General features: G+C 44.8%; 1 protein-coding gene across 2 annotated transcripts in view; it reads right to left on the minus strand.

Moving 5' to 3' along the window:
* The window catches only part of SMOX (spermine oxidase), a 60,856-nt gene that overhangs the window by 4,616 nt on the left and 42,133 nt on the right, over positions 1 to 14,107 (minus strand). For both annotated transcript variants that reach the window (XM_049791583.1, XM_049791574.1), the window contains exons 4-5: positions 7,064 to 7,237; positions 3,771 to 4,470 (exon numbers count right to left, since the gene is read on the minus strand). In XM_049791583.1, coding sequence (XP_049647540.1) covers positions 3,771 to 4,470; positions 7,064 to 7,237 — 874 coding nt within the window. The remainder of the gene's footprint in view (positions 1 to 3,770; positions 4,471 to 7,063; positions 7,238 to 14,107) is intronic.

Genomic DNA, 14,107 nt, shown 5'->3' on the forward strand with positions numbered 1-14,107 from the left:
CTGAACTGTCGTTTGCAAGACAGAAACTAGAAAGACTAGGAGGGCCACACTCATTCAAGGAATGTATTTAATTGAACTTTCTCAATCTGCCCTTAAATAGATGGGTAAACATGTGCCTTTCACTGCAGATAAAAGTAACAATTAATACAGAAGTGGAAACTTTTAAGTTTCCAAAGAGAGATAAAATGGCTAAAAAAAGAATCTTAGCTGCCACTAAAATAGGAGGGCACAATCTTTATGCCACAGATTTCTACTTGTGAAGCTATAGAAGATAACTCTGTGTGCCTCAAACAATCTCATCTTTATTCAGCTACTGGGAGGTGTGGCTACACAGATTTATTGGTTATGGGGCTGATTATAAGACACAGGATTATCATAAAATCAACTCTGAGATCTAAATTAAGACACCCAAATTTAGTTGCCTACCAGTGAGCAATGTACCTAAGAGCCCATCAAGGCCAACAGAGATCTGTGGTACTACCCACACACTAGCACCTACAGCCACCAGACAGACATTAGGGTATCCCAGGCATGGGGCTGGTAGATATGATGCAGAAGAAAAGAGATCCATTCCCCTCTAGAGAAATAGCTGGAAGATGGGGAGGACAACTCAGGGCATCTCCAGCCACAGCTTGACAAATCAGCGAGTCCTTCAGAACTGAGCACGCCTGCAATTACTGCCTTCAGGCTTCTAACACTCTCAGCTTAGCCAACAGAGAAACCAGAGCGAGAATTCTAATTGTTCGAAGGTATGCCATTTAATCAGATTTAGAGGACACCACTTTTCAGCCATCCAGTTGTGAAAACCAGTAATTGTCAATGGTTCTTAGGTTAGAACAATCCTTGGAGCTTTTCACAGCAAAACCAGGTAATCCGCAACACTAACCTGCATGTGAAATGTAAGGTCACAGAGGCAGATCATCCCCCCTCCGAGAGGAATTCTCAGTGTGAAGTAACACTGAGTCTAAAAAATGGTTTTAACATAGGACTGGTCTAACACCCTCTGAAGCCAAAGCAAAGGACTCCATGAGCAATGGACTGGGAAAACACAGCTGAAGATGGGAACCTACTTGGTAAAGCATTAATTCTTTAATAGAAAAGTAAGAAATAAGAACTTGAGGGATTTTATAACCAGAACATAAAAGCTACAAAAAGGCAAAGTGAACATTAAAAGGCTCATACTACCTACTTTCATTACTGACTATAAGGCTCTCTCTATACCCAGTATAGAAAAGCTTCTCCAGAAGATGTCACAGAGCACCAAGTGGCGTATGGAAGATCTGAACTGCCTCATCGAAGAATCTGTCTTTCTGCTGAGCTTAGGACCCTAGGAGGACTAGTTTCCCAACTAAGTTAGCTGACTTACATGAAGTTGGGTGGTGGGAAACACTTTAAAAGCTCGGTTTGGTGGTGCTAATTGGACCAGAGAAGTCCATTCATTTTCAGGAATAACTACAGTTAGATCACAGACAGAAGGCTGCTTTGTCCCCTCACAGCCACCTCCCAGCTGGTCTAACCCACTCCCAATGAAACAGATTAGTGGAGAAGATGGTAGGTGCATGGAGAGCTGAGCACGCTTCTGTCGTTTCAGCCTGCCTGGCACCCGGTCCAGACAACCCTTGAGGTATTGCTTCTTCTGTGAACTTGCTAGGGAAAATGGGAGCAAGAGTAACAGGATAAACCCAGCTACCTTAGCAAGGCCATCCCGGAAGATCTGCGAAAAGGTTTTCTACAAACTAACAAGTTTTGGGGGAAGAAAGTGGAACAGGTCATATCGTGTAATGGGCGCTCCAACAACAGGTTTTCTTCTCACAGTTTTGAGCAGCTGAAAGGCCACCTCTCAGCTTATGCACAAAATGTTCATTACAGGGAAAGGCCCTGGTAAATTCAGTCTAAAATTCTCCAGGGTTAGATAACCCAGGATTAGCAGAAGGCTGAGACAGAGCTCACACTGCTGAAGAGTCTGATGGACAGTGACCAGGTGCAGTATCAGCTGGAACAGCAACTGCAGCACATACTGACGACCCAGTGCCAACATATTTCCATCCTGGGGGGAAGAAAGGAACATCCAACACATGTAAACAATAACAGTGAAGGAGCCCAAGAAGGAAGAGGGAGAGTATACGCCTAGCTGCCAAACTAAGAAAGACCCAAAGAGCCAAATTCCCACTGACGAATCGAGGCATTTTAAAAAATAAGCCGTCTTAAGCAAGAAGAGCTGCAACAAACAAGGTTGTTTATACGCTCTGGGAGACATCGGCACTGGAACAACTTGGCCGTGAAGAGGAGAATAGCCTCCTGCTACGCCTGCGTAGGGCAGCAGTTGGCCTGCTGAGGTCAGGAGGAAAGAAGGCATGTATGTATTGACACTGCAACACAACGTAGGGATACCCAACACCGCTGAAAACAAACAGCTCGGGAAGCTGCCCAGAGTCCAGCATTGACCGATTCATCCTACTTCTCTGCAGGTTGCAGGGGAGCCACGGGTTCATCATCCAACATAAATGCAACACTGAACAAGCTGAAACAAGGATTCAGTTTTGGTCACTGCACTAGGGTTTCTGAATCCAAAGTATACCCTATGATTTCTGAAGAGAGTAGTAAAATGTAAAACCTCTTCTGGCAGTAGCCAGTTATGCAGGTAGTCCTCAACTTCCCAAGAACTCTTTTTCTCAATCTCTGCATTGTCGGTAGCAAATGTTCTGTAAGCACAGAGGAAAGCTACACTTGTGAAGGCAAATTTCTCCAGCTAATTGGAGATCCATGGACAAGAGGTAAGGATGGAAACCCACTGGGTGTTGAGACTAGGCTAACACAAGCTAGCAAGCAGATATAAATAGCTTAGTCATAGGACCCATCTGTAGAATAGCATAAAATACACCTAATCTTGGAGGACACTGCTCTTATAATTGCTTATAATTATGTATAAATCCAAAATCCTTGTTTCAAGACTGCCAATAAGTCAATCACTATTTCTTTCAGCATTATTACCTTATGCTTGAACTTATACAGTGTCTCCCATCAGAGGGTCTCTAATAACTCCACAGAAAAAAAAGCCCTTTCCTTGGTAATGTGTGCAAGCTCTAGAGAAGTGACTGCAGACAAACTAAGGCCCAGCTTGTTCAAATATTACTACCTTTAGTGACTTCATCTTGGATTTTCTCAGCATAATACACATAAGACCTGTCTTGCTCCAACTGCTGCCTTTAATGCGATGTGTGCTCAGTACATGTGAAACCTGTGAAGTCCAGGAAGATTTAGGTGAACCACCCAGCAATGGAAACTCTCCGAGATCGATGGATTCGTCAAAATTTAGGCCAATGAGATTTCCATATAGCCTCATGTTAAATGGAAGTCAGGGATGTGATTCAACCACTGCATCTCAGCTGATGTAAACAGGTTCAACTCCACTGGCTCCAAGAGAGCTATGCTGCTTTCCACAGCTGAGATCAGTCCTCAGGAGTACTGAGTCAGACAGCTCCAGCTGCTGAAGAGTTATTTGTGATTAAATAAAGCAGAGGATGTGGAATCCTCAAGCACTTCTGCCCACCACTTCCTGAGCTGGTTATCAGCCCCTCTGTATAAATAGCTTTCAGGAACACCCAAGCAGGAGGTATGCTGGAAGCACATGCACAGCCCATTCAAAGGGACATAAAACGCCAAAGAACTAAAAATTACTTTAGTGCATTTCCTTCCTAGCGGTTATTCAACAGCCCAACCCCACTCTCCCTCTCCTCTCCACTCACCAAAGGAACCCGAGCATGGCTGACCTGTGAATTTACGTAGCATTTCGGTGCAGGTTTCTGCCACAGTTTCATCATCACACTTCTCCATAATCAAAGCCTCTTCTCCACAGATCCAGCCACTCAGGACGTGGCCGTACCTCTCTGGTGGGTAGAGTACATCAAAGCTGCAGATCTTCTTGTACCACAGCTCCTCGGGATAAGTCAAGCTCTCACTCTCTGCCTCATCTTCCCAGACAAACTGGATGCTGTTGCATTCAGAACTCCAGAAAGGCTCTTCAAACTCCAGGAAAATCTTGTCAGTCGTATTGATTCCTAGCTTCTGAATCGCCATCACCTTCTCCTCAGGCAAGCGCGGATGAAACAGGCTCTCGTGGCGTTTCTTCAAGACTCCCAGGGACACAGTCACAATGACATGGTCAGCTGGGATGAACTCACAGTCCTCGCACTCTACGAAGACATCGGAGCCCTTGTCCTCCTCGGGGAGGTCACTGTTGTGGTCAGCCACCCTCTCAATCTCCTTGCTGACCGATTGGTTCCAGTGGATGCACTTGACTGGCTTGCGGAGCTGAATGACAGACTCGGGAATGGAGCGGGCCAAAATCTCCACAATTTTAATGAAACCGCAAGGAATGATGTGATGAGCCCCAGGGATTTCGGTCCATTCCCCAAATTCACTGAGTGAGACTTCATCCATGCTGTGGGAGCTGCTCTCACAACTCTCTACCTAAGGAAAAGCAACACAAAAGCAACATTGCCACAGAGCAACTCATTTTGCCACAGCACAACACTGCAAGGGCACAGAGGAGTTGCACAAGCTGGGAGTCCTGAATACCACTCTTAAACCACATTATTTTTGCTATTAAAGAAGTGTTTGGCCATAGGACCTGGCAAAATCAGTCCTTAGCTTTCCTTCCAGCCGAAGAAACCATGTTGTCATTGTAACAAGCTGCATCAGCTTGTGTTGCATCGGCCACAGTTGCATCATCCAGAGTTCAGAGATGATGTCTTTGCTTCTGCACGATTCTCGGCTACAGTTCTGACTGTTTTCTATCGTTTCAAACCCACTTCACTGGTCAGGGACTGGCTACTTGGTGCTCCTACAACAGAAGCTGGAGTTATGTTAATCAGATGTTCTTTCCAATGTTAATAAATGTTCCCATGAGGAGCCACGAAAAACTTTTGGCAGCTATTTCTGCTGTCTGCAGCTTTCAACATGCTGTCAAACAGTCAGCAATCAGCAAGCTAACAATCTGCCAGAGGTGAGACGACCCAGCACAGAAGGAACTGAAGGAGACAGAAAAGGGAAATGCCAAGATGTGAGACACTTGCGTTTGATTCCCTTGATGTGATTATCAAAGCTTTAGATTCAGGACCTGTTGGTTAATGTTTGTAGGAGTATTAGGTATAGCCGTAGCTTCCAACAATCCCTGGAACAAAGGCAGGATGTTTGGCCTGTCTTGTGATAAGTTTCTAATGATAATACTGATGCATGGGACACAGTGATCTTACAATCTTCAAATCACCGGAGTCACAATGATTTGCACACTGCAATTCTTTAAGCATTTTAGACAAAGGGAACATTACAACTCCTTGCCTCACCCTTTGGCCAATTATTCCAGGCCTTTCCACACTTTAATGACCATGTTTGGAAGCCTGGCAAGAATAGACCTTCTCCTTGTGGAGCATCCTGGTGCAGGGCAGGAATCTCTGTGCTGGGCTAAGATGTCAAGCAAACAAGTAAAAGTTGTACTGAGTAGTTCACAGGCTGCTCCTGTGACTGTACTGACAAACAAGTAGTTGCCCCTTCCTGGTCATTGCCCAATGACTCCAGTGAAGACTGAGCAGGCACAAACTGCTAGGACAGGTTGCCAGCAGCTAGGTCTTGAAGACCTATCCTCTGAGTCTGCTGTGGTTCCACCCCACCTGATGTCTGAGCAAGCACTCTCCAACACTTACCCAGGGTCAGTGCTGCTGGCCCACAATACAAACCCTGCACCCTAGGTCACGCAACAGGCTGCTCATCCTGCCTGGATGCTCCAACAGGACACTCCACATTATAAAGATAACAGTGATGAATGACTATTTGATTCTTTCAACTATGAAGGAAAAATGCCAGGGAGAAAAAACAGGCAACTACCAAGCCTATACTCTGCCTGAGACACCAGTTAATCGCCACTCTCTCAGCAACCACTCTGATCTGATAGTCTTAAGTATCAGAAGCTTTGTTGTTCTCAAGTATTTACACATGAGAAGGGATTTGCAAGACTTGCAGAAAAGTCTCTGGCTGTGGCAACCTGTAGCAACTGCAGAAGTAACCACCAGGAAAACCAGAGCTGTATCAAATGACTAATATTGTCTGCACAGGTGATGTTACATGGATAACACGATAAATAACTAGTCTTTACGTGGCAGCTGTGGAGACACCCTGTGATACAAGCTCTTGGGTCAGGACACTGAGATATCAGAACAGTGCTCAGGATGCCTGGGTTCAAATCTCAGTTTTATCAGAGAGATAAAACTGACTCTTTAGGTCTTTATTTCTCTTTATTTCAGCTTCCCACCTGTAAATGGGAATACCATACGCTTACCCACATCAGAGAGTGCTGCTTGCCTCCCCTGCCTCATTTCATAAGCCTTTAAGTCATTATAATTGAAATAGGAATGACTGTTACACTTTATTTGTGGAGTGCTTGATGCAGCATTAAGTCCTCATCCCACAGAGAACTCATTTAGGCCAAGGCATCAAGGAGATAAAAAGAACTAGGGAAGCCATGAGGAAAGATGTTTGGGACGTGGGTTTATACAATCTACTTTTGATTTTATTGCTTTACCTTCAAAATGCCTTCTAGGGACTTCCTCAACAAATTACTAGTATCAAAGTTACATTTCTTCTGGTCTCCAAGATATGGACAGAGGCAGAAGGGAATAAAAACCACTCAGGTAGGAACATGGGATTCTAAGTGTAAGGCACAAGACAAAACATTACTAAAAGAACCTGACAATAAAGTAGCTTCAGGTGGTGAGAAAACATTAAATCACACCAGAAAATTTAACAGGGCCTAGGAAAACCCCTTCTAATTAGAAAGGTGGAAGTTTAAGATAAGAAAAAAAGGCATAAAGGCATTATTTCTTGCAGCCCACTGTCTTTAGATATGCATCACAAGGAAAAGTTGCCAATGTAAACACAAACTGCCCCTGCTGCAAGTGACCACAGAAAGCAATTCCCCAGTGATGGGCAAGGCTTAGCCAGGTGTCTGAGGTTCAAGATTTGTCTGCTCTTAGTTAAAACAAGAAAAACCAATGACATGCACACACACCTTAAGGTACTGCTGGATCATGGCTAGTTTCAGCCTCTTGACGGCCTCTGTGTCATCCGGATCGGCCTTGACACGTTTGCGCACTACGTCCCGTGTAAAGACGCCCACACTATTCTGGCTCTCAGCATTGACTGGTTTACCTCGTTGGAAGAACTCCTGAGTCAGGTTATAGACCTGCCAGAGACAGGACAGAAAGACAGACAATGTGATTCCCAGCAGAATCCAAGCCCCATGCAGGATGCTTTTTCTTCCATCCGAACCCAGCACATTCAGATCAGCTTCTCTTGCCAGCTTTAGAGATCAGCTTTAGCAGTTTATTGTGCACAGTGCTCCAACGCCATGTCAAGTTGCACCCACAGCTATGCTGGTTCGAAGGCAGGAAGCAACACTTCCCTCCAGGCAAAGATAACCACCCTTACTCACCTGCAACAGTCTAGTTACTATTAAGTCATTAAGTTAGTATTACTATTAAGTTATTTTTTAATTTGAGCATGTCCATTCTATCGCTTGCAGAAGACCAAGTGAGGCATTCCTGCCATTTTCAGGAGCTAATGCCTACCGTTCAACCAGCTGTTTAGATACTGCAGCTGGATCAGTAAGCTAAGCAACCGCAGACTGCAGAGCACCTCTACAGAGTGGGCTTCGGTTTGCTCTGTGTAATTTCTGGCTCTGGTGAGCAGTGTCACAGCCTAACTTGGCCCCAGTGTCCATCCAGTCTACTGGGAGTGAACTCAAGCACCAGGACCCCCACGCTTCCTCACATCTGACAATAAAGCACCAGCTCTCCCACCTCAGTCTCCCAGGTTTCAGGGCCCATACATTTGACTGCTCTAACCTGGAACCAGCCCTTCCACCCTCTCCATTATTTAGCAATAATGCCCAGGAATCCACCAGGGTGGGGGTATTCAGTTTCATAGTTACTTTTCTGTTGTCCCCAGAAAAATAGGAAGCAACCAACGCAGGCTTAGCGAAGGAATTTTGTAGGCACACACATTTGAATTGAGCATGAGACAGGTATAGATCCATGAAAAACCATGACATCTCTAGTAGTTCCCTTCTAGAAGCCAGCCTGAGGAGGACCCACAAGAAATATCCCCTTCTAATAAATCACTCCTTTTTGAAGGACATCTTTTTTTCACTGCAGTTTTCTACCATAAAAGGTACTTAAAAACAAGAAAACCACCATCTACATCGGCCATCTGCTTGTGGCTGGCTGGAATAACCAGTACTTCTGTCTGTAATATTACCAGGAGAGCCTGCAGTTGAATCATGGCCCTTCATCTCCATGGAAAAACTCCAAGGAATCTTTTAACACAGGAAAGCTTTTAAAAGAGACCTCCCAGAAGTGCAACTCATCCCATTAATGACTTGTTTGTCCAGAATTAGTCACCTTCTTATTTATATCTGCCACAGGGCTGCACAGTACTCTTGTAAGTAGAGAGGCCAGATCCCATCTCAGTGAGTTTTTCCTGTCAAAGATGGTTTGATTACAACTTATGATCCTTTTTTCGAGACAAATTATTGGGACATACTGAGAAGTTCAACTCAAAAGTAAATGGCTGCTAGGAAGCTGGCAGAACTGTGGCAGCCTCTCCTTCAAAGGCTCCTAGAGCCTCCCGCTCTCTGCTGATATGGCTAATTCACCATATTTTAGTTTCTTCCCACTCCGATTCTCTCCAGAAGCTTGATTTTCTCTTGGGTTTTAGGAATGAAGTGAATTTGATGAGGCAAAATAGAGAGATGATGAGGAAAGGGAGGCAGTGAGGGAAAATGCATGGCAGTGGTAGAAGCAGGTCTGTGAGTGAATGCAGGAAGATGAGTAGAGAGAGACAAGTAAAGGATGAGAAGGAAATTGAGGAAGAAAATAGGTGAATGAATGAAAAAAGGGGAAAATAAACTACAAAACTAGAGAAGTAGTAATCACAAGAAAAATGAGTGGAACTAGTGAAGACAGAAGAGAATTGCAGACACTGATTGGGTCACAGCCTTTCCAAGGAGATTTCCAGACAAAAAGATCGAGACCAATGCCCTATATGAAATGAAGGCTTCCAGCAAAGGAAATAGTGCCTTCTCTGTTCCCCAATGCTAAAAGCTCTTTGGCAGTTTCAACATCACACAGTTCTCAGGTCCACTGATTTCTGAGGCCCAAACCACTTCCAGCAAGTACAAGCTGCATAGACCTTGCGTCAGCATAATGCAGCTCAGCTTTCATAAGCCGATTGCACACTATAAGCAGATAACGCATTCACAAGACAAGCAAAGCTGTGTTAAAACCCAGCTACCATTTGGCCAAAAGGCTAAGTGAGCCATGGGTATGTTTTTATTAACCATTGTATTCTTCATTGCCCAACAGAGAAAAGAGCAGAAATGCACAGTTCTCTGTGCTGTAAACATCAAGTCAAGTCTTTCCTATATATGTCATCCCATCGATCAGACAGCAGGTAAGTATAATCACCATCAGGATTTGTTATTTTTTTCTCAGAATCCCTGTTATTTCCTTGCTTTTCTCTTCTTGGGGGTGCCAAACCATTTGATGAAGAAGAGAAGGCAAAGCTGTTGTAGGCAAGAAGCAAAAGGAGAAACAACAGCAAGTCCTACATTAAGAGATACTTTGTCATAATAAAAGAATCAAAAAGATGCTCAAAATGTATTCTTTAATGTACACCTGCAGCAAACACATCCTGTATAAGAAACTAGGTTCTTATCCTGTGTAAGAAAAGGTTTACTAGAAGCCTTCATTTAAGGTAGATTTCCAAAGAAGTACAAGCATAATTGTACTGTCTGGAGTTGGAGTTACCTAGGCTTTCCTTCCCCAGGTGGGAAACTGCTCATAATAACAGAAAGCATCATCATCCCTATGGGACCACCTTTGAAGTCACTGGGAACAGGCATTTGTGAGATTTGAAAACACATTCTCCTTCAAACATTTCATCATGATGTGATGATAGAAGCGTTCCTGAGAGAGTTCAAGTGGGCTTTATCTCAAAGATCCTAGTGAAAGGTAACATCAAGAATGACCCGAAAGATTCTGCTCGTTTTCTAGTTAACCCTACAAAATATCCATGCATCCAAACTGAGAGCACTGTGCCCATCAGCAAGGAGAGCTACACAATATACAGTCCAGACTCATCTCCCTTTTCTATTACCACACACCTGATACAAGCGAGGGGAGGGGGAAGAAAAAAAAGAAAAAAAAAAAGGACAGACCATCAACTCCCATCTCCTACTACTGGCAAACTCACATCCCCGCACAATGACCTCATCATTTCTCACTCTAAAGCTCCTCCAGGTTTGGGCTGAACAACTAGCCCTAGAAGCCTGTCTGCAAGAACCATCAGCAGAAACAAAAGACACAGAACATCTCAAGTGACTATTCATTCTAAGCAGATTTTCTTCCCTAATTCTGAGGGTTTACATACAATCCTGCAGGGAAATGGGACTCAAAGTCAGAAATTAAAAGGAGTTAATTGAATGGCCATAATCCCAAAATGGCTTCACTTCAGCTTACATCTTCTGTCTTCTTTCCGACCAGCTTTGGGGCATCCCACAACCAGGGTCTCTGCAGAAAACGTGGGTTCCACCAGGGATGTCCTCTCTCTTACCTACAGGCTTCCACCTACACATGTTTACTACATACGTGCTCTTCCACCACAGGAAGAGGCAGTCTCTTAGGAAGAACAAATCTAAATAAAGAAGCTTCTCAGCACTGAAGGAGATCAGGAAAGCACATCCCAATCCACGCTCCTTCCTGTCAGCGCCGGTGACGATCCGTAGCATTGTCTTTTTCTCACTTGGCTTAAAAACTGCAGTGACTTAATCCCCGGTCAGTAAAAAAACCTCGATGGAGATAGGTCCAGGCTGTTACCAGGCCAGACATCTGTCAGTGCAATAGAGGGGCAGGGAGGGAACGGTGACTCTCAGTGGCCCTTTGGTCCTGCTTTCTATGATAATGCAAGGCAAGGCACTGGAGCTTAATTGGGGATGGCACGAAGCCCAGCACAGGGTGGGGGTGAGAAGGGTGGAAAACTTTGTCAGTCTTTGGCTGCATCCCTCCCCCAGGAGCTGTGCAGCACACAGGAGAAAGCTGACAGATAACAAGGCCATTAATTAGCTGATTGTTAAAGGGAGGGTTCCTGTGAAACAGGTCTTTAGGGACCATGTTCTTACTGAAAAGCCTATGTAAAATAGGCACTACTTCTAAATCAGGCTGGCCGATGGACTGTGAAATTCTTGGGCAGGCAAAGCAGTGTGATTTTTCACCTGCATTTAACTTGTCAAGTTCACCACATCCATCCCACCCTTCAGAAATACCTGGGAGATGGCCTTAAATACCTCTTTGGAGAGGGAAATGAAGACTTCGAAGGGACAGAAGAGCAACTCTGAGATGGGTTGTCCCTATTCACATCTTCCCAGCAGCTATAAGCACACATAGGCACTGAAGCTGCAGATGTTACCCTCAAAGGTCACACTCCTGTTGCTTTTCTTTAAGGGTCATGCAGATGTGATATAAGCAGGCAGAAGCAAAAATCCTCCCCCAGCCCCAGGATCCCCCCAGTTATCCTAGTAGGAGTCAAGAGAGAAAGGTGGGAAGATTATGAATATGTGGCACAGACATCACACCCTTCCAAGGCTGGTGCCCTCTTCCTTTGACAGACTGACCAAATGGACTAGCAATGACCCTGAGCAGCTCCAGCCCCACTCAGTACACAATCTAAGAAGGACAGTCTTAAAACAACAGTGGCTGGAGAGCTGTCCTGCCAACAGCAGGCTCGATGCCCTTTCTCATGGTGCATCGCTTGGCAATCTGCGGTTGGAAATCCAGGTAGCTGCTCTGCAGGACTGGAGACCTTCCTTCCTTGCAGGCATTGCTCAGTTTTCTAGTGCTTTCACGGAGGAAGATTTGGGTCACTTTGGTCACAAGCTTGTGACAGATCTTGACAGTCTTCAATGCAGTGCAACAGCCTCTCGGTCAAGACAGCCTCTCATAAGAACACTTCTGCTACAGAAATGAAGAGCTGAGCAGTCTTACTGCTGGCTTTCTCGTACCCAAATAAAGGCTTCTGTGAGGCATCCCTACAGCTATTAAAAATTCAGGCTACTGCAAACAAAAAGAAGCAAAACTTGTACTGAAGTAGAAGCCGCCAGCCAAAAAAGATTGGGTAAGTGCCCGGAAAATGCATAAGGACTTTCCAAATGAACTAGCGAGGCAAAGCTCTGGAAGTACTGGGGTGCCTTGCCTTTCACACCAGGAAAATTCAGCACACAGAGGAGAGACTTCGCCTCGCTAGGCTCCAGCTTCAGTGACTCCACGTACCCAAGTGGAACACTCGAGGGAGACCCTCTGCACTTTGCATTCACTAGAATTTGGTGTCCAGATGACAAGATAATTGGGGCTAGAGAGATACAGATGGAGAAACAGAGCTGGAGGCATATGCTCGAGCCCAAGCACGTGGCAGCTGCTGCAGCGAAAGAAGGGCAGTGTGTGAGTGCATGGGAAGTGAGCCGGCTGTGCAGGGGAGGGCAGGCATTTGAAACTGTGACAAATTTAGCCCCGTTCATTCAGGAATACATTTTCCACTGTTAATGCCAGTGCTCCATCCCTGATTAGGCTTTCCATCCATCATGCAGTTGCTGGTTGTCTTGTTTGGTTGTTTTGGTTTTGGGGTTTTTTTCTTTTCAAGCCAGGACAGCGTGTGTCACAGCCTTTGCTATCTTGGCCCATTCTAAAGTAGGAGATGCAGCCTGAGAGATGAGATGACATGATGGTGGGATTGCTAACAGCGGGCTGCCCCAAGACTCTGAGAAGGGTCAGGGAGCTCCTACAAGGAAAGAGAGGAGCCTGACCTCAAGATTTGGTGATCTGTAAGGTGGCTTTTCACCCTGGACAACTTCAAGATGTTTTAACAAAACCTCCCAGAAAACCTGCCTCCTCAAAAAAAACAGAGATGCAGAACTGAAGACCAAATTCCTACTGCTCTTCCTCAGAACCCGTTTCATCACCAGTTAAAGCAAGAGAGTATTAGCCAGCCAGGATGAAGAAAAATGATGGAATGGACTTAAGTGAAAATGGAAAGAAAAAAAAAAATGCAGGGGGAAGTCAGGAACTTAACAAAAAAACAGAACAGAATTGCACCAGGCAGACTCAGCACTTGTAAACAGAAACATTCTCTGCACCTTATGCCAGAGTAAAAGGTCCCCAAATCCACACACCTGCTGCACATGCTCGTGACTGCTCACCCACCGGGGCACTTCTATTTCATACAGTCTTTTTTAACTGGAGCTTTTCAGGAGATCACATAGCTTGCCTTAATTCCCACTTTTCCTACGCAGCACAGGGAAGAAACCACAGTCAGCTGTCTTAAATCACTAAAGATCATCCAATCTGACACCCCAAAGAGGCTAGGACAAGAAGCTCAACAAAACCGTGAGCTGCCCCTGCAAGAAAGTCCAGCACACTTTGAAGGAAAACAGAGAAAGCACCTGCCCAGCAACAGCAAGTAGAGGTTGGCTGATGTCCTCTTCTTGGCTTAAGCTGTCCCTTACATATTTTTTTTATCACAGAGAGTAGCTGTAGACATTTTTACAATCCATAAATGTGAAAGCCTTTTCTGTCTCCTAGCGATAAAGATATCCTGTGGCAACGATAAGCTAATTATGTGTTGCTCAAAGAAGATTAACTTTTAATGTGTTGTTCTCTCATGTCACTGGCTGCCCCCTTTCTCTTGCTTTAAAAGAAAGGGTAGATTTACCAAATTAATCATTTCTAAAACACTGGCACCTTGTTATAGGCTTTATCATATTGGCTGTACCTCAAAGCCAAGCAGCTCTCATCTTTGTATTCTCTTCTCATTTCAGAGTCTGCCTGCCTCTGACACCTTTGCTTTGCTGGAGATTTTCCTGTCATCTTTGAGACAGGATGATCACCAAGCAATGCATGCAGTTTGGCGGTGTTCCATTTACATAAATAATGCTGCTCACTGCAGTATTTTCACATACTGCCTCTTTCTTTTCTAGTCTTAGTCACTGTTAATCTTGCTCCACACA

Source organism: Accipiter gentilis, chromosome 3, assembly GCF_929443795.1.
Source record: "Accipiter gentilis chromosome 3, bAccGen1.1, whole genome shotgun sequence".
Classification (NCBI taxonomy): domain Eukaryota; kingdom Metazoa; phylum Chordata; class Aves; order Accipitriformes; family Accipitridae; genus Astur; species Astur gentilis.